Here is a 22,120-nt window from a genome sequence, read left to right as displayed (position 1 = left end):
ACCCTTAAAATAACGGAACCGGAGCCGTTTTAAGCTTTAACCCCTTTACAGTCCCTGGTATCTGCTTTGCTGAGACCCAACCAAACCCAAAGGGGAATACGATACCAAATGACGCCTTCAGAAAGTCTTTTCTAAGTATCAGAGCTCCTCTCACATGCGACTGCATGCCATGCCTCTCAAAAACAAGTGCGCCACACCGGCGCGAAAATGAGACCCTGCTTATGCTTTGGGAAAGCCCCTAAGAAATAAGGTGTCTAATACAGTGCCTGCCGATATTATTATATCAAAATACCCAGATAAAATGATTCCTCAAGGCTAAATATGTGTTAATAATGAATCGATTTAGCCCAGGAAAGTCTACAGTCTAAATAAGCCCTTGTAAAGCCCTTATTTACGATCGTAATAAATATGGCTTACCGGATCCCATAGGGAAAATGACAGCTTCCAGCATTACATCGTCTTGTTAGAATGTGTCATACCTCAAGCAGCAAGAGACTGCACACTGTTCCCCCAACTGAAGTTAATTGCTCTCAACAGTCCTGTGTGGAACAGCCATGGATTTTAGTTACGGTTGCTAAAATCATTTTCCTCATACAAACAGAAATCTTCATCTCTTTTCTGTTTCTGAGTAAATAGTACATACCAGCACTATTTCAAAATAACAAACTCTTGATTGAATAATAAAAAACTACAGTTAAACACTAAAAAACTCTAAGCCATCTCCGTGGAGATGTTGCCTGTACAACGGCAAAGAGAATGACTGGGGTAGGCGGAGCCTAGGAGGGATCATGTGACCAGCTTTGCTGGGCTCTTTGCCATTTCCTGTTGGGGAAGAGAATATCCCACAAGTAAGGATGACGCCGTGGACCGGACACACCTATGTTGGAGAAATCAAAGCATTACATTTGATTAATCCCCACTGTTCAATAATCCCTCTCAGGAGATATTAACCCATGATTCTATTATGATAAAAGGAGCCACACTATGACCCTGTATTCTAGCGTTTTCAACATATGAAAAAATTGAAACAATCTTACCAGAATCCATGCTGTGGAACAGAAACACAGACTCTCAATTGTGACAGTCTTGTAGCATCGCTCCTGACATGGACTTGAGAGAGAAAACAAGCAGGCAGTGAAACTCGTCAACACTGATTGCTTAGGAGCTGTTGGTAGGCAGTCTGGATGGGTTTGCAGAAACTTTCGTCAATGCTCTCACTGAGAGGCTGACAAGACTACTTAAAACTCCATACCCTTCCTAAGGAGCTACTCTTAAATCTTCTGACACTTCTCTGCCATCCTCCTGTGACAAAATATAAAGAATGACTGGGGGATGGGGGAAGTGGGGAAGGTATTTAAGCCTTTGGCTGGGGTGTCTTTGCCTCCTCTTGGTGGCTAGGTTCAGTATTTACCAACAGTAAGGAATGATGCCGTGGACTCTACTTATACTAAGAAGGAAATAAATAATACACTGATTAATTAACCTCAACTGTTCAATAAACCCCCTTCAGAGGATATTAACCCTGGATCCTATAAAGGAGCCACACTGTGACCCTTTTATAGCGTTTTATGTGTAAAAATTGGAACAATCTTACCTCCAGGATTCATGCTATCGAACAGAACACAGCCTCTCAAGTTTGACAGTCTTATAGCAGCGCTCCTGACATGGACTTGAGTGAGAGAAAGCAGGCAGTTAAACTCGTCAACACTGATTGCTTAGGAGCTGTTAGCAGTAGTCTGGATGGTTTCGCAGAAAAACTTTTCCTGCATCTCCAGACTCTAACTTTCATCAATACTCTCACTAAGAGGTTGACATGACTACAGTCCTATTTCGAAGGGCAGATACCCTTTTTCAGGACTCTCCGAATCTTCTGACACTTCTCTGCCAGCTCCTAACGTGTCGAAAGGAAAATAATGACTGGGGTAATGAGGAAGTGGGAAAGATATTTAAGCCTTTGGCTGGTGTGTCTTTGCCTCCTCCTGGTGGCCAGGTGTTGTATTTCCCAACAGAAAGGAATGAAGCCATGGACTCTCCCCTATCTTAGGAAGGAAATGTGCTTTATAAAGTTGGTTTTCTTTGTTGAAGAATAAATCTAGGTGAGCTCATGGGACATCAGGAGCGTGCATGTGTCTTAAGCACTTTATGGCAGCAGTGCTTGTATTAACAAAAAACCCAAAGAGATAAATTTAAATTTGATATAGAAGTAAATTGGAAAGTAGTTAAAAATTGCATGCTCTGTCTGAATCATGAAAATTTAATTTTGACTTTGTCCCTTTAAGAAACTGGCAGACTAAAATGTTTAACCCGAGCTTTTAGAATAAACTGCATTAAAAGGGGAAAAAAAAGAAAAAAAATCATCTACCGATAATAGTATGCAAACAAGAAAAGTTACATCGGGACTTGTGAACCCCACTATAAAACAGAATACTGAACGATTGTTTTAAACTTTAAAGAAACCTCACCCTGTGCTCGCAGCTTCACAAGTTCCTCGTTAAGTGAATCTACAGACTCCTCGATCTGTCTCTTCTTCTGTTCCACATTCTGTACATATTCTGTCAATGACTTTATCTTTGCTTCATGCTTTTACATGAAATGAAACATTTGTTAAAATAAAGTGCATAGAATGGAGTGTTTAGACAAAGTACACATACTTTAATAAATACATCTGTGTTTCTTCAGTTAAGTGCATTGTAAATAGTATGTTGTTCAATTCCACCATGGTGTATTACCACTGTAAATTCACAAATATACACGGAAGATCACTGTTGTTACTATGGAGATAGTAACTAAAGAGTAATGACTGGCATATTCATTCATTTCTCTTCCTTTTTCTCATTACATACCTGGGAAATACGAAGCTGACATGCAGCCAACTCCTTATCATTCTCCTCCATCTTTTGATTACTCTCAGACTGTGTACTTTCCAACTGCTTGCAGCGTTTTACCATGCTCTTCACTTCAGATTTCATTTTACTGATGTAGAGTCTTGCTACAGTGAACTCTTCATCTATCATACCACTCACTTCAGGTTGCTGTCCAAAACAAAAAGATAATAAAATGAATGCACCAAACCTTGGCAGTTGATCTATAGCATGCAGAGAGTATGATTTCTTATTAGTTTTTAAGGAGTTAATGAGGATACATATAGATGTAACAACATTTTTCACTTTGATCAGCTCTCTTACTGCTATCTAGCTTGTTTCAGAGTGAAGGCTTTTTTTGTGTCTCTGAATTCCACACAGGCCAATTATTTAAGGGTTTCGTATAACTGGTAGACGAGGTTTGTAAGGTGCAAGTTCAGCCAGTTGCTGATGGGGGTCACCCCACACAAACTAACCCACATTTCAAAATATATATTAAAAGGGACATGAAACCCAAGATTTTTCTTTCATGATTCAGATTGAGAATATAATTTTAAACAACTTTCCAATTTACTTCTATTTAACTTGCTTCCTTCTTCGTTATCCTTTGCTGAAAGGTTTATCTAGGAAAGCACAGGAGCTGCTGATTGGTAGCTGCATATGTATACCGATTGTCATTGGCTCACCCATGTGTTTAGTCAGCAACCAGTAGTGCGTTGCTGCTCATTCAACAAAGCTTACCAAGAGAACAAAGAAAAAATCGATAATAGGAATAAATTAGAAAGTTGCTTAAAATTGCATGCGCTATCTGAATCATGAAAGAAAACATGTGGGTTTCATATCCCTTTAATTATGCTCATAACTCCAGACTCCTAAATGGTGGGAGAGGGTGTCATGTTTGCTGTATATGAATTAGTAATCAAGTCACACAGTGGGCACACAGTATATTCAAAGTTATTTTTTTTTCTGTTTCCCTAAAACAGACAAAATACTGAAGGTAGTGCATCATCCATCATGTGATCTGCAGTGGGTATAAAATTGCGCTTGATCTTATCTTAAGGATTTGGGGGTTCCCACAGATGCCTTTTATTTGTTTGGGACTTCTGTGAATTTTTATTTTTCATGTAATTTTTGTAACCTTTTTGAAATTGTGTGTTTGTCTAGTGTTCTTTACATATTTACATACCATCTCATTTCACATATTTACTCAGAATAAAATATACATTTCATCATATCTGTATGTGCTCTGGCTTCCTTTGCATGGGAATAATGTTACAAAAATATTCTCATATTTTTGGGGTGGGGTTATTTTTATTTTTGGGAAATAGGCATTGGCAGCATGAAATGGTAGTTAAAATTGTAGCAAATCTCTTGGAGTCAGACAGTTAAACACTGGTTTTAAAGATAGTACATTATCTAAACTTCCAACCCAAGCATTATAAAATATGTATTAAATATATTAATGCATGAACAAACTGCTAAAAGCAAAAACATTGTTAATGCACATAGCTGTTACCTTAACATCATTGTTCCCTACTGCAATTCCAATCTCAGCTAGATCTTTCAATAATGAAGTCATCATCTCTGTTGCTCTTTTTTTCTGATGATTGGTCATTTCCTTAAGTTTCTGCAGTTCAGAATCTAAACTGGACAAAATTGCCTTTAAAAAAAATAAAATACAAATGAAACATTTAAAACATTTCTCAAATAGTTAAGTCTGTACAGTCAATATGACACCACCAACAGTCTAATTTAGTTACTATACAGACTAGAGAAAACCTATAACACATGTTTATTAAACATCAATTAACTATATCTGCATTTTATTTTAAATGAATGTGTAATTTATTTAACAATTGTTCTTTACATGGATAAGTTAAAGAAATACTAAATTCAATTGTTTCAGTTAATCTACTATAAATATTAATACTTTTTATAATTAAAGCAATTCTATAAATAAAGGCAAAACAAACATCATACCCTAAGGAGGCACATACTATAGATCACAAAATGATAGTGTAAGACCCCAATATAATCTAAGAGACATAATAGGTAAAATAGCATGATACTACATCAATAGGTATGGCGCAAATCAATTTAAAGTTTAACTCACATTTGAGAGAGCACAGAAGGCGATCAGGCATTTTAAATTTCCAGCTGACTGAACATCAGCAACCACCATTCCAATGCTGGTCTGGACCTCCACTCCTTAAAACGCCATGCAATAATTTTACTATTACTGATACAATTTTTCCACAGCGTTTTTTGTATTTAGTACAATGGTGTGCACTCACCACTTTCTATCTGCCTACCTTTCCCTGCTCCAGTCATGGTGCACATACAAGGTTTGGAGGTCCAGACCAGCAGAGGAGCGGTGGTTGAAGATGCTCAGTCAGCTGCAGACCAAAAACAGAATTTATGCTTACCTGATAAATTACTTTCTCCAACGGTGTGTCCGGTCCACGGCGTCATCCTTACTTGTGGGATATTCTCTTCCCCAACAGGAAATGGCAAAGAGCCCAGCAAAGCTGGTCACATGATCCCTCCTAGGCTCCGCCTACCCCAGTCATTTGACCGACGTAAAGGAGGAATATGCATAGAAGAAATCATATGATACCGTGGTGACTGTAGTTAGAAAAAATAATTAATCAGACCTGATTAAAAAAAACAGGGCGGGCCGTGGACCGGACACACCGTTGGAGAAAGTAATTTATCAGGTAAGCATAAATTCTGTTTTCTCCAACATAGGTGTGTCCGGTCCACGGCGTCATCCTTACTTGTGGGAACCAATACCAAAGCTTTAGGACACGGATGATGGGAGGGAGCAAATCAGGTCACCTAGATGGAAGGCACCACGGCTTGCAAAACCTTTCTCCCAAAAATAGCCTCAGAAGAAGCAAAAGTATCAAATTTGTAAAATTTGGTAAAAGTGTGCAGTGAAGACCAAGTCGCTGCCTTACATATCTGATCAACAGAAGCCTCGTTCTTGAAGGCCCATGTGGAAGCCACAGCCCTAGTGGAGTGAGCTGTGATTCTTTCAGGAGGCTGCCGTCCGGCAGTCTCATAAGCCAATCGGATGATGCTTTTAAGCCAAAAAGAGAGAGAGGTAGAAGTTGCTTTTTGACCTCTCCTTTTACCAGAATAAACAACAAACAAAGAAGAGGTTTGTCTGAAATCCTTTGTAGCCTCTAAATAGAATTTTAGAGCACGAACTACATCCAAATTGTGTAACAAACGTTCCTTCTTTGAAACTGGATTCTGACACAAAGAAGGCACAACTATCTCCTGGTTAATGTTTTTGTTAGAAACAACTTTCGGAAGAAAACCAGGTTTAGTACGCAAAACCACCTTATCTGCATGGAACACCAGATAAGGAGGAGAACACTGCAGAGCAGATAACTCTGAAACTCTTCTAGCAGAAGAAATTGCAACCAAAAACAAAACTTTCCAAGATAGTAACTTAATATCTACGGAATGTAAGGGTTCAAACGGAACCCCTTGAAGAACTGAAAGAACTAAATTGAGACTCCAAGGAGGAGTCAAAGGTTTGTAAACAGGCTTGATTCTAACCAGAGCCTGAACAAAAGCTTGAACATCTGGCACAGCCGCCAGCTTTTTGTGAAGTAAAACAGATAAAGCAGAAATCTGTCCCTTCAAAGAACTTGCAGATAATCCTTTCTCCAAACCCTCTTGTAGAAAGGATAGAATCTTAGGAATTTTTATCTTGTTCCATGGGAATCCTTTCGATTCACACCAACAGATATATTTTTTCCATATTTTATGGTAAATTTTCCTAGTTACAGGCTTTCTAGCCTGGACAAGAGTATCAATGACAGAATCTGAAAACCCACGCTTTGATAAAATCAAGCGTTCAATCTCCAAGCAGTCAGTTGGAGTGAAGCCAGATTCGGATGTTCGAATGGACCTTGAACAAGAAGGTCCTGTCTCAAAGGTAGCTTCCATGGTGGAGCCGATGACATATTCACCAGGTCTGCATACCAAGTTCTGCGTGGCCACGCAGGAGCTATCAAGATCACCGAAGCCCTCTCCTGATTGATCCTGGCTACCAGCCTGGGAATGAGAGGAAACGGTGGGAATACATAAGCTAGGTTGAAGGTCCAAGGCGCTATCAGTGCATCTACTAGAGTCGCCTTGGGATCCCTGGATCTGGACCCGTAGCAAGGAACCTTGAAGTTCTGACGAGACGCCATCAGGTCCATGTCTGGAATGCCCCATAATTGAGTTATGTGGGCAAAGATTTCCGGATGGAGTTCCCACTCCCCCGGATGGAAAGTCTGACGACTCAGAAAATCCGCTTCCCAATTTTCCACTCCTGGGATGTGGATTGCAGACAAGTGGCAGGAGTGATTCTCCGCCCATTGAATTATTTTGGTCACTTCCTCCATCGCCAGGGAACTCCTTGTTCCCCCCTGATGGTTGATATATGCAACAGTCGTCATGTTGTCTGATTGAAACCTTATGAATTTGGCCTTTGCTAGTTGAGGCCAAGCTTTGAGAGCATTGAATATCGCTCTCAGTTCCAGAATGTTTATCGGGAAAAGAGATTCTTCCCGAGCCCATAGACCCTGAGCTTTCAGGGGTTCCCAGACCGCGCCCCAGCCCACCAGACTGGCGTCGGTCGTGACAATGACCCACTCTGGTCTGCGGAAGCTCATTCCCTGTGACAGGTTGTCCAGGTTCAGCCACCAACGGAGTGAATCTCTGGTTCTTTGATCTACTTGGATCGTCGGAGACAAGTCTGTATAATCCCCATTCCACTGTCTGAGCATGCACAGTTGTAATGGTCTTAGATGAATTTGTGCAAAAGGAACTATGTCCATTGCCGCAACCATCAAACCTATTACTTCCATGCACTGCGCTATGGAAGGAAGAAGAACAGAATGAAGTACTTGACAAGAGCTTAGAAGTTTTGATTTTCTGGCCTCTGTCAGAAAAATCTTCATTTCTAAGGAGTCTATTATTGTTCCCAAGAAGGGAACTCTTGTTGACGGGGACAGAGAACTTTTTTCTATGTTCACTTTCCACCCGTGAGATCTGAGAAAGGCTAGGACAATGTCCGTATGAGCCTTTGCTTTTGACAGAGACGACGCTTGAATCAGTATGTCGTCCAAGTAAGGTACTACTGCAATGCCCCTTGGTCTTAGCACCGCTAGAAGGGACCCTAGTACCTTTGTGAAAATCCTTGGAGCAGTGGCTAATCCGAATGGAAGTGCCACAAACTGGTAATGCTTGTCCAGAAAGGCGAACCTTAGGAACCGATGATGTTCCTTGTGGATAGGAATATGTAGATACGCATCCTTTAAATCCACCGTGGTCATGAATTGACCTTCCTGGATGGTAGGAAGAATTGTTCGAATGGTTTCCATTTTGAACGATGGAACCCTGAGAAATTTGTTTAGAATCTTGAGATCTAAAATTGGTCTGAATGTTCCTTCTTTTTTGGGAACTATGAACAGATTGGAGTAAAACCCCATCCCTTGTTCTCCTAATGGAACAGGATGAATCACTCCCATTCTTAACAGGTCTTCTACACAATGTAAGAATGCCTGTCTTTTTATTTGGTTTGAAGACAATTGAGACCTGTGGAACCTCCCCCTTGGGGGTAGTTCCTTGAATTCCAGGAGATAACCTTGAGAAACTATTTCTAGCGCCCAAGGATCCTGAACATCTCTTGCCCAAGCCTGAGCAAAGAGAGAGAGTCTGCCCCCCACCAGATCCGGTCCCGGATCGGGGGCCAACGCTTCATGCTGTTTTAGTAGCAGTGGCAGGTTTCTTGGCCTGCTTACCCTTGTTCCAGCCTTGCATCGGTCTCCAGGCTGGTTTGGTTTGAGAACTATTACCCTCTTGCTTAGAGGGTGTAGAATTTGAGGCTGGTCCGTTTCTGCGAAAGGGACGAAAATTTGGCTTATTTTTAGCCTTAAAAGACCTATCCTGAGGAAGGGCGTGGCCCTTTCCCCCAGTGATGTCTGAAATAATCTCTCAAGTCAGGGCCAAACAGCGTTTTACCCTTGAAAGGGATGTTAAGCAATTTGTTCTTGGAGGACACATCCGCTGACCAAGACTTTAGCCAAAGCGCTCTGCGCGCCACAATAGCAAAACCTGAATTTTTCGCCGCTAATCTAGCTAATTGCAAAGTGGCGTCTAAGATAAAAGAGTTAGCCAATTTAAGTGCTTGAACTCTGTCCATAACCTCCTCATACGAAGATTCTTTATTGAGCGACTTTTCTAATTCTTCGAACCAGAAACACGCTGCTGTAGTGACAGGAACAATGCATGAAATTGGTTGTAGAAGGTAACCTTGCTGAACAAACATCTTTTTAAGCAAACCCTCTAATTTTTTATCCATAGGATCTTTGAAAGCACAACTATCTTCTATAGGGATAGTAGTGCGTTTGTTTAGAGTAGAAACCGCCCCCTCGACCTTGGGGACTGTCAGCTATAAGTCCTTTCTGGGGTCGACCATAGGAAATAATTTCTTAAATATAGGGGGAGGAACAAAAGGTATGCCGGGCCTTTCCCATTCCTTATTTACAATGTCCGCCACCCGCTTGGGTATAGGAAAAGCATCGGGGGGCACCGGGACCTCTAGGAACTTGTCCATCTTACATAATTTCTCTGGAATGACCAAATTGTCACAATCATCCAGAGTAGATAACACCTCATTAAGCAGAGCGCGGAGATGTTCTAATTTAAATTTAAAAGTAATAACATCAGGTTCAGCTTGTTGAGAAATTTTTTCCTGAATCTGAAATTTCTCCCTCAGACAAAACCTCCCTCCTGGCCCCTTCAGATTGGTGTGAGGGTATGTCAGAACCATTATCATCAGCGTCCTCATGCTCTTCAGTATCTAAAACAGAGCAATCGCGCTTTCTCTGATAAGTGGGCATTTTGGACAAAATGTTTTTAATAGAATTATCCATTACAGCCGTTAATTGTTGCATAGTAAGAAGGATTGGCGCACTAGATGTACTAGGGACCTCTTGTGTGGGCAAGACTGGTGTAGACACAGAAGGGGATGATGCAGTACCATGCTTACTCCCCTCGCTTGAGGAATCATCTTGGGCAACATCATTATCAGTGGCATCATTGTCCCTACTTTGTTTGGACACTATGTCACATTCATCACATATATTTAAATGGGGAGGAACCTTGGCTTCCAAACATACAGAACATCGTCTATCTGATGGTTCAGACATGTTAACAGGCATAAACTTGATAACAAAACACAAAAAACGTTTTAAAATAAAACCGTTACTGTCACTTTAAATTTTAAACTGAACACACTTTATTACTGAATATGTGAAAAAGTATGAAGGAATTGTTCAAAATTCACCAAAATTTCACCACAGTGTCTTAAAGCCTTAAAAGTATTGCACACCAAATTTGAAAGCTTTAACTCTTAAAATAACAGAACCGGAGCCGTTTTTACATTTAACCCCTATACAGTCCCTGGTATCTGCTTTGCTGAGACCCAACCAAGCCCAGAGGGGAATACGATACCAAATGACGCCTTCAATAAGCTTTTTCAGTGGTTCTTAGCTCCTCACACATGCATCTGCATGCCTTGCTTTCCAAAAACAACTGCGCATTAGTGGCGCGAAAATGAGGCTCTGCCTATGACTAGAAAAGGCCCCCAGTGAAAAAGGTGTCCAATACAGTGCCTGCCGTTTTTTTAATACATCCCCAAGATTAAAAGAACTATTTATAATTATAATCCACTAAATATACTTATAAAGTAATCGTTTTAGCCCAGAAAAATGTCTACCAGTCTTTAAAGCCCTTGTGAAGCCCTTTATTCTTATACTAAACTAAGAAAATGGCTTACCGGTTCCCATAGGGAAAATGACAGCTTCCAGCATTACCAAGTCTTGTTAGAAATGTGTCATACCTCAAGCAGCAAAGTCTGCCGACTGTTTCCCCCAACTGAAGTTAATTCATCTCAACAGTCCTGTGTGGAAACAGCCATCGATTTTAGTAACGGTTGCTAAAATCATCTTCCTCTTACAAACAGAAATCTTCATCTCTTTTCTGTTTCAGAGTAAATAGTACATACCAGCACTATTTTAAAATAACAAACTCTTGATTGAAGAATAAAAACTACATTTAAACACCAAAAAACTCTTAGCCATCTCCGTGGAGATGTTGCCTGTGCAACGGCAAAGAGAATGACTGGGGTAGGCGGAGCCTAGGAGGGATCATGTGACCAGCTTTGCTGGGCTCTTTGCCATTTCCTGTTGGGGAAGAGAATATCCCACAAGTAAGGATGACGCCGTGGACCGGACACACCTATGTTGGAGAAAATGCCAGTTCACCTTCTCTGCACTCAACAGTGCTCTCAAAAATGTGAGTGAAACTCTAAATAGATGTGTACCTTTCCAAACCTTTATCATTACCTGCAAAGCATAACATTAGTAATAGCCTTATCACTTTATTGGTATAGCACCTATGAAAATCCCTTACTGATTTTTGACTGAGTTCTTCACTTAGACTTTCATACTCTTTAGCCTTTTCTTCAACCTCCTGTGACTTTTGATCATAGTTTACTGCAAGTTCTTCTAAAGCCTGCAGAACTTCTTTTACTTCTTCTTTGGAGGCATCATTTTCAGCCTGGAGACGGTTTAACTCTGCTTGCATATTATCCTGGTCACGACGTGTGGATGCAAGCAGCTGCAAGCAAAATAAAAATAGAACACACATTATTTTAAAAAGATTAAATCAAGTTAAGAGACCAAAAGCTAAAACTATCAACTCAGAGAGTAAATTACAGTTAAAAACGTGCACTGAAAGTAAGGTAATTACTATTTTAAGATATATATATATATATATATATATATATATATATATATATATATATATATATATATATATATATATATATATATATATATATATATATAGAGAGAGAGAGAGAGAGAGAGAGAGAGAGAGAGAGAGAGAGAGAGAGAGAGATATATATATATATATATACACACACATATACATATACATATACATACATATATATATATATATACATACATACATATATATATATATATATATATATATATATATATTTACACACACACACACATACATATATATATATATATATTTATATATTTACACACACACACACATATATATATATATATATTATATATTACTCATATATATATATATATATATATATATATATATATATATATATATATATACACACACGATAAATTATAACCTGTATTTTCCTTGTAAAGTTTAATTTATGAAGTGTTGGGTACAAAATATAGTAATATTATTCATGTCCTTGCATATTTATTATTTTCAACAATAATTTTAAAAAAAAGTGTTGTATTTTATATATATATATATATATATATATATATATATATATATATATATATATATATATATATATATACACACACACACAAAAAAGTGCCCTCTTAAACATTTTTCAACCAAGGTGAGGTGTTATAAAGATAGTATCGTTGGCACATTAAAAGAACTTAAACTGAGCGATATTGAAAATTCATACCTTTATTTTCTCGTGTAACAAACACATACAGCTTTCACAGACATTGTGATTACCAGGAGACACAGGTGCTAACGGAGTGTGACGTCATCTGACGCGTTTCACGCCTTTCTGGTGCTTTGTCAAAGATACTATCTTTATAACACCTCACCTTGATTGAAGAATGTTTAACCCCTTAACGACCAACGACGTATGGGGTACGTCCTGCAAAAAAATGCAGTTAATGACCAAGGACGTACCCCATACGTCGTTGGTCTTTGAAAGCAGTGGAAGCGATCCTGATCACTTCCAACTGCTTTTATGTTATAGCAGTGATGCCTCGATATTGAGGCATCCTGCTATAACATTTTTTAGCCGTCCGATGCAGAGAGAGCCACTCTGTGGCCCTCTCTGCATCGGCCATTGATGGCCATGTTCGTTGGTGGGTGGGAGCTTACCCAGGGAGGCGGGTGGGCGGCCATCGGTGGGAAGGGGGGCGGGATCGAGTGCGGGTGCGCGCGGGTGCGCGCGCGTGAACGGTATCGGGTGCGCGCGCGTGCACGGGAGCGGGGGCGCGCGCGCGCGCGGGTGGGAACCCTACACTATGGAACAATAATGGTACTCGTGGGAGCACAAGGTTTTACTCGGTGGGAGTGAGGGTGGGCATTTAAAAAATGTTGAGCGATCTGGCAGGGGTTGGGGGGTTGGGGGTTGAGGGAGGGCAGCTACACTACAGAAAATAGTATGTTTTAAAAAATAAATAAAAAAAAACCATATTTGATTTCAAACTGGGCACTGGCAGACAGCTGCCAGTACCCAATATGGCGCAATAAGGCAGAGAGAGGGGGGTTAGAGAGCAGTTTGGGGGGGATCAGGGAGGTTGGGGGCTAAGGGAGGATACTACATAACAGAATTATTATTTAAAAAAAAAAAAACCCCAAAAAAACCTCTTATTTTAGTACTGGCAGACTTATTGCCAGTACTTAAGATGGCGGGGACAATTGTGGGGTGGGGGAGGGAAGAGAGCTGTTTGGGAGGGATCTGGGGGTGTGATGTGTCATGTGGGAGGTTGATACCTACACTAAAGCTAAAATTAACCCTGCAAGCTCCCTAAAAGCTCCCTAATTAACCCCTTCACTGCTGGGCATTATACACGTATGGTGCTCAGCAGCATTTAGCTGCCTTCTAATTACCAAAAAGCAAAGCCAAAGCCATATATGTCTGCTATTTCTGAACAAAGGGGATCCCAGAGAAGCTTTTACAACCATTTATGCCATAATTGCACAAGCTGTTTGTAAATAATTTTAGTGAGAAACCTAAAATTGGGAAAATTTTACGTTTTATTTTTATTTGTTCGCATTTGGCGGTGAAATGGTAGCATGAAATATACCAAAATGGGCCTAGATCAATACTTTGGGTTGTCTACTACACTACACTAAAATTAAAACTACAAGCTCCCTACATGCTCCCTAATTAACCCCTTCACTGCTGGGCATAATACACGTGTGGTGCGCAGCGGCATTTAGCGGCCTTCTAAATACCAAAAAGCAATGCCAAAGCCATATATGTCTGCTATTTTTGAACAAAGGGGATCCCAGAGAAACATTTACAACCATGTATGCCATAATTGCACAAGTTGTTTGTAAATAATTTCAATGAGAAACCTAAAGTTTGTGAAAACATTTGTGAAAAAGTGAACATTTTTTTTTATTTGATCGCATTTTGTAGTGAAATGGTGGCATGAAATATACCAAAATGGGCCTAGATCAATACTTTGGGATGTCTTCTAAAAAAATATATATACATGTCAAGGGATATTCAGGGATTCCAGACAGATATCAGGGTTCCAATGTAACTAGCGCTAATTTTGAAAAAAAGTGGTTTGGAAATAGCAAAGTGCTACTTGTATTTATTGCCCTATAACTTGCAAAAAAAGCAAAGAACATGTAAACATTGGGTATTTCTAAACTCAGGACAAAATTTAGAAACTATTTAGCATGGGTGTTTTTTGGTGGTTGTAGATGTGTAACAGATTGTGGGGGTCAAAGTTAGAAAAACTGCGTTTTTTTTCCATTTTTTCCTCATATTTTATAATTTTTTTTATGGTAAATTATAAGATATGATGAAAATAATGGTATCTTTAGAAAGCCCATTTAATGGCGAGAAAAACGGTATATAATATGCGTGGGTACAGTAAATGAGTAACAGGATAATTACAGCTAAACACAAACACCGCAGAAATGTAAAAATAGCCTTGGTCCCAAACGGACAGAAAATGGAAAAGTGCTGTGGTCATTAAGGGGTTAAGAGGGGACTTTTTTGTATTACTGTATTTGGACTGCAAACTTTTCGTGTTTGTTTGTACTAATCTGTGTCGGTAGAGGCACCGACACGGCCCTTTCTGCTTCCACTTTGATTACCTGCAGTTCCCTTATCTGTGCACTCATCCTCCTTTATATATTTATATATATATATATATATATATATATAAATAACATAATTTATGCTTACCTGATAAATTCCTTTCTTCTGTAGTGTGATCAGTCCACGGGTCATCATTACTTCTGGGATATTACTCCTCCCCAACAGGAAGTGCAAGAGGATTCACCCAGCAGAGCTGCATATAGCTCCTCCCCTCTACGTCACTCCCAGTCATTCGACCAAGGACCAACGAGAAAGGAAAAGCCAAGGGTGAAGTGGTGACTGGAGTATAAATTAAAAAATATTTACCTGCCTTAAAAACAGGGCGGGCCGTGGACTGATCACACTACAGAAGAAAGGAATTTATCAGGTAAGCATAAATTATGTTTTCTTCTGTTAAGTGTGATCAGTCCACGGGTCATCATTACTTCTGGGATACCAATACCAAAGCAAAAGTACACGGATGACGGGAGGGATAGGCAGGCTCTTTATACAGAAGGAACCACTGCCTGAAGAACCTTTCTCCCAAAAATAGCCTCCGATGAAGCAAAAGTGTCAAATTTGTAAAATTTGGAAAAAGTATGAAGCGAAGACCAAGTTGCAGCCTTGCAAATCTGTTCAACAGAGGCCTCATTCTTGAAGGCCCAAGTGGAAGCCACAGCTCTAGTAGAATGAGCTGTAATTCTTTCAGGAGGCTGCTGTCCAGCAGTCTCATAAGCTAAACGAATTATGCTACGAAGCCAAAAAGAAAGAGAGGTAGCGGAAGCTTTTTGACCTCTCCTCTGCCCAGAGTAAATGACAAACAGAGAAGACGTTTGTCGAAATTCCTTAGTTGCCTGTAAGTAAAATTTTAGAGCACGGACTACATCCAGGTTGTGCAGTAGACGTTCCTTCTTTGAAGAAGGATTTGGGCATAAAGAAGGAACAACAATCTCTTGATTGATATTCCTGTTAGTAACTACCTTAGGTAAGAACCCAGGTTTAGTATGCAGGACTACCTTATCCGAATGAAAAATCAAATAAGGAGAATCACAATGTAAGGCTGATAATTCAGAGACTCTTCGAGCCGAGGAAATAGCCATTAAAAATAGAACTTTCCAAGATAACAACTTTATATCAATGGAATGAAGGGGTTCAAACGGAACGCCCTGTAAAACATTAAGAACAAGGTTTAAACTCCATGGTGGAGCAACAGTTTTAAACACAGGCTTAATCCTGGCCAAAGCCTGACAAAAAGCCTGGACGTCAGGAACTTCTGACAGACGTTTGTGTAACAGAATGGACAGAGCTGAGATCTGTCCCTTTAATGAACTAGCAGATAAACCCTTTTCTAAACCTTCTTGTAGAAAAGACAATATCCTAGGAATCCTAACCTTACTCCAAGAGTAACCTTTGGATTCACACCAATATAGGTATTTACGCCATATCTTATGGTAAATCTTTCTGGTAACAGGTTTCCTAGCCTGTATTAAGGTATCAATAACTGACTCAGAAAATCCACGTCTTGATAAAATCAAGCGTTCAATTTCCAAGCAGTCAGCTTCAGAGAAGTTAGATTTTGATGTTTGAAGGGACCCTGTATCAGAAGCTCCTGTTTCAGAGGTAGAGACCAAGGTGGACAGGATGACATGTCCACCAGGTCTGCATACCAAGTCCTGCGTGGCCACGCAGGTGCTATTAGAATCACTGATGCTCTCTCTTGTTTGATTCTGGCAATCAATCGAGGAAGCAACGGGAAGGGTGGAAACACGTAAGCCATCCTGAAGTCCCAAGGTGCTGTCAGAGCATCTATCAGGACTGCTCCTGGATCCCTGGATCTGGACCCGTAATGAGGAAGCTTGGCGTTCTGTCGAGACGCCATGAGATCTATCTCTGGTTTGCCCCAACGTCGAAGTATTTGGGCAAAGACCTCCGGATGAAGTTCCCACTCCCCCGGATGAAAAGTCTGACGACTTAAGAAATCCGCCTCCCAGTTCTCCACTCCCGGGATGTGGATTGCTGACAGGTGGCAAGAGTGAGACTCTGCCCAGCGAATTATCTTTGATACTTCCATCATAGCTAGGGAGCTTCTTGTCCCTCCCTGATGGTTGATGTAAGCTACAGTCGTGATGTTGTCCGACTGAAACCTGATGAACCCCCGAGTTGTCAACTGGGGCCAAGCCAGGAGGGCATTGAGAACTGCTCTCAATTCCAGAATGTTTATTGGCAGGAGACTCTCCTCCTGACTCCATTGTCCCTGAGCCTTCAGAGAATTCCAGACGGCACCCCAACCTAGAAGGCTGGCGTCTGTTGTTACAATTGTCCAGTCTGGTCTGCTGAATGGCATCCCCCTGGACAGATGTGGCCGAGAAAGCCAACATAGAAGAGAATTTCTGGTCTCTTGATCCAGATTCAGAGAAGGGGATAAGTCTGAGTAATCCCCATTCCACTGACTTAGCATGCACAGTTGCAGTGGTCTGAGGTGTAAGCGTGCAAAGGGTACTATGTCCATTGCCGCTACCATTAAGCCGATTACCTCCATGCATTGAGCCACTGACGGGTGTTGAATGGAATGAAGGGTGCGGCAAGCACTTTGAAGTCTTGTTAGCCTGTCCTCTGTCAGGTAAATCTTCATTTCTACAGAATCTATAAGAGTCCCCAGGAAGGGAACTCTTGTGAGTGGAACGAGTGAACTTTTCCTTTCGTTCACCTTCCATCCATGTGACCTTAGAAATGCCAGCACTAACTCTGTATGAGACTTGGCAGTTTGAAAGCTTGAAGCTTGTATCAGAATGTCGTCTAGGTATGGAGCTACCGAGATTCCCCGCGGTCTTAGTACCGCCAGAAGAGCACCCAGAACCTTTGTGAAGATTCTTGGAGCTGTAGCCAATCCGAATGGAAGAGCCACAAACTGGTAATGCCTGTCTAGGAAGGCAAACCTTAGGTACCGATAATGATCTTTGTGAATCGGTATGTGAAGGTAAGCATCTTTTAAATCTACAGTGGTCATGTACTGACCCTCTTGGATCATAGGTAAAATTGTCCGAATAGTCTCCATCTTGAACGATGGAACTCTTAGGAATTTGTTTAGGATCTTTAAGTCCAGGATTGGTCTGAAAGTTCCCTCTTTTTTGGGAACCACAAACAGATTTGAGTAAAACCCCTGTCCCTGTTCCGATCGTGGAACTGGATGGATTACTCCCATTAACAAGAGCTCTTGTACGCAGCGTAGAAACGCCTCTTTCTTTGTCTGGATTGTTGACAATCTTGACAGATGAAATCTCTCTCTTGGAGGAGAGTATTTGAAGTCCAGAAGGTATCCCTGAGATATTATCTCTAGCGCCCAGGGATCCTGAACATCTCTTGCCCAAGCCTGGGCGAAGAGAGAAAGTCTGCCCCCCACTAGATCCGATCCCGGATCGGGGGCCCTCAATTCATGCTGTTTTAGGGGCAGCAGCAGGTTTCCTAGTCTGCTTGCCCTTGTTCCAGGACTGGTTAGGTTTCCAGCCTTGTCTGTAGCGAGCAACAGCTCCTTCCTGTTTTGGTGCAGAGGAAGTTGATGCTGCTCCTGCTTTGAAATTACGAAAGGAACGAAAATTAGACTGTCTAGTCTTGGCTTTGTCCTGACTCAGGGCATGGCCTTTACCTCCTGTAATGTCAGCGATAATCTCTTTCAACCCGGGCCCGAATAAGGTCTGCCCTTTGAAAGGTATATTAAGCAATTTAGACTTAGAAGTAACATCAGCTGACCAGGATTTTAGCCACAGCGCCCTGCGTGCCTGAATGGCGAATCCTGAATTCTTCGCCGTAAGTTTAGTAAGATGTACTACGGCCTCCGAAATGAATGAATTAGCTAGTTTAAGGACTCTAAGCCTGTCCGTAATGTCGTCCAGAGTAGCTGAACCAATGTTCTCTTCCAGAGACTCAATCCAGAATGCCGCTGCAGCCGTGATCGGCGCAATGCATGCAAGGGGTTGCAATATAAAACCTTGTTGAACAAACATTTTCTTAAGGTAACCCTCTAATTTTTTATCCATTGGATCTGAAAAAGCACAGCTATCCTCCACCGGGATAGTGGTACGCTTAGCTAAGGTAGAAACTGCTCCCTCCACCTTAGGGACCGTTTGCCATAAGTCCCTTGTGGTGGCGTCTATTGGAAACATTTTTCTAAATATCGGAGGGGGTGAGAACGGCACACCGGGTCTATCCCACTCCTTAGTAACAATTTCAGTAAGTCTCTTAGGTATAGGAAAAACCTCAGTACTCGTCGGTACCGCAAAATATTTATCCAACCTACACATTTTCTCTGGTATTGCAACTGTGTTACAATCATTCAGAGCCGCTAACACCTCCCCTAGTAATACACAGAGGTTTTCCAGTTTAAATTTAAAATTTGAAATATCTGAATCCAGTCTGTTTGGATCAGAACCGTCACCCACAGAATGAAGTTCTCCGTCCTCATGTTCTGCCACCTGTGACGCAGTGTCTGACATGGCCCTAATATCATCAGCGCACTCTGTTCTCACCCCAGAGTGATCACGCTTACCTCTTAGTTCTGGTAATTTAGCCAAAACCTCAGTCATAACAGTAGCCATATCCTGTAATGTGATTTGTAATGGCCGCCCAGATGTACTCGGCGCTACAATATCACGCACCTCCCTCTGAGCGGGAGATGTAGGTACTGACACGTGAGGCGAGTTAGTCGGCATAACTCTCCCCTCGTTGTTTGGTGAAATTTGTTCAATTTGTACAGATTGACTTATTTAAAGTAGCATCAATACAGTTAGTACATAAATTTCTATTGGGCTCCACTTTGGCATTGCAACAAATGACACAGGTATCATCCTCTGAATCAGACATGTTTAACACACTAGCAAATAAACTTGTAACTTGGAAATACAATTCAATTAGAATAATATTAAAACGTACTGTGCCTTTAAGAAGCACAGAAGATCTATGACAGTTGAAAATTAATAAATTGAAACAGTTATAGCCTCAATCCTTGTAAATAACACAACTTTAGCAAAGGTTTAATCCCATTAGCAAAGATAACAAATTCTGAAAGCAGGAAACAAATTACAGAATAAACGTTTTTTATCTCAGTCAAACTATAATTCTCACAGCTCTGCTGAGAGAAATTACCTCCCTCAAAATAAGTTTTGAAGACCCCTGAGCTCTGTAGAGATGAACCGGATCATGCAGGGAATACAATGAGTTGCTGACTGAAATATTTGATGCGTAGTAAAAGCGCCAAAAAACGGCCCCTCCCCCTCACACACAGCAGTGAGGGAGAACAGAAACTGTCAGAAAACAGATTAAGCAACTGCCAAGTGGAAAAATAGTGCCCAAACATTTATTCACTCAGTACCTCAGTAAATGAAAACGATTTTACATTCCAGCAAAAACGTTAAACATAATCTCTAGTTATTAAACAGCTTTATGTATTTCTTACAGTGTAATTCTAGTGAAGTACCATTCCCCAGAATACTGAAGTGTAAAGTATACATACATGACATTATATCGGTATGGCAGGATTTTCTCATCAATTCCATTGTCAGAAAATAAAAACTGCTACATACCTCTATGCAGATTCATCTGCCCGCTGTCCCCTGATCTGAAGTTTACCTCTCCTCAGATGGCCGAGAAACAGCAATATGATCTTAACTACTCCGGCTAAAATCATAACAAAAACTCTGGTAGATTCTTCTTCAAACTCTGCCAGAGAGATAATAACACACTCCGGTGCTATTTTAAAATAACAAACTTTTGATTGAAGATATAAAACTAAGTATAATCACCATAGTCCTCTCACACATCCTATCTAGTCGTTGGGTGCAAGAGAATGACTGGGAGTGACGTAGAGGGGAGGAGCTATATGCAGCTCTGCTGGGTGAATCCTCTTGCACTTCCTGTTGGGGAGGAGTAATATCCCAGAAGTAATGATGACCCGTGGACTGATCACACTTAACAGAAGAAATATATATATATATATATATATATATATATATATATATATATATATATATATATATATATATATATATATATATTTATATTACACATATATAATACAACACCTTTTTTTTATTATTGTTGAAAATAATAAATATGCAAGTACATTAATAATATTACTATATTTTGTACCCAACACTTCACAATTTAAACTTTACAAGGAAATTCCAGATTATAAATTTATCATCCAGTATATGTGTATATATATATATATATATATATATATATATATATATATATATATATATATATATATATATATACATACATACATACACACACGCACACACACACACACACACAATAAAAATTAAAGATCTCCATCCCTTACGATTAAAAGCTCACCTCTTCTTGGTCCAACATTTGCTGCTTTAGTTTTTCAGCTAACTGGCTCTGTTGGTTAATTTCTTCATCCTACAATAAGAAAAAAATATTGCTAAACTTAGAATGACTTCACACTGAAGTTTAAATAAATGAATAACACTGGAATAAAAATCATAAGATTAACAACAAGAAAAAAAATGCCAGTATATAGCTAAATCATACTTATTTTAGGAGCTGAAAGCTGAAAAAAATAAATGTATGGGGACTCAGTATCTTGGTTTTAAAATTATGAACCTAAATGGACTTACAATAGTGGAACACTTCATTGTGGAATATTGAAGGAAGAAGTGATCATAAAATGGTTATCAAATGAAAGGCTAATAATACATAATAAAGTATCTTGGTGGGAGTTATGGTATTATGTTATTGTATTGTATACTGCAGTTGAATAGTAAGTGGGAATATAAGATTAAAGTGATAGTAAAGTTTAATAAATACGTGCCCGGTAACTAAAAGCAATCTTAAAAACAGGGGCACTTTCATTTAAAGGGACACTCAATTCAAAATAAAGTTATGATTCAAATAGAACATACAGTTTTAAGACACTTTCCAATTTACAATTTACTTCCATTATCAAATTTTGCACCATTGTTTTATATTCACACTTTCTGGGGGAAAAAGATCCTATTGAGCATGTGCACAAGCTCACAGAGTATAAGTATACTAGTCTGTGATTGGCTGATGTCTGTCATATGAAACAGTGGCCAGAGAAATCGAAGAAAAAATTAAAATTGGTCAGAAAAAAGAAAAAAAAAAATTATGCTTCCCAAATAAATTCCTTTCCTGGCAGGGAGAGTCCACGACAATATTCCTTAGATGCTTTAGCCGAAGCAAACACATCAAACAAAGTATGTAAGGAGGACCAGGTTACCGCCTTACAAATCTGATCCATAGAGGCTTCATTCTTAAAAGCCCATGAAGTAGCAACTGCTCTAGTGGAATGAGCCGT

The 22,120-nt window shown here is 40.0% G+C and overlaps 1 protein-coding gene across 1 annotated transcript in view; it reads right to left on the bottom strand.

Moving 5' to 3' along the window:
- KIF5B (kinesin family member 5B) overlaps positions 1 to 22,120 on the bottom strand; it is a 346,765-nt gene that overhangs the window by 61,756 nt on the left and 262,889 nt on the right. Inside the window, exons 13-17 of the mRNA XM_053713860.1 lie at positions 21,133 to 21,201; positions 11,343 to 11,549; positions 4,378 to 4,521; positions 2,844 to 3,032; positions 2,463 to 2,580 (exon numbers count right to left, since the gene is read on the bottom strand). Coding sequence (XP_053569835.1) covers positions 2,463 to 2,580; positions 2,844 to 3,032; positions 4,378 to 4,521; positions 11,343 to 11,549; positions 21,133 to 21,201 — 727 coding nt within the window. The remainder of the gene's footprint in view (positions 1 to 2,462; positions 2,581 to 2,843; positions 3,033 to 4,377; positions 4,522 to 11,342; positions 11,550 to 21,132; positions 21,202 to 22,120) is intronic.

This window comes from Bombina bombina, chromosome 5, assembly GCF_027579735.1.
Source record: "Bombina bombina isolate aBomBom1 chromosome 5, aBomBom1.pri, whole genome shotgun sequence".
In the NCBI taxonomy this organism is placed as follows: Eukaryota; Metazoa; Chordata; class Amphibia; order Anura; family Bombinatoridae; genus Bombina; species Bombina bombina.
The sequence above is the reverse complement of the archived record's forward strand: the minus strand, read 5'-3'. Positions and strand labels throughout refer to the sequence as shown.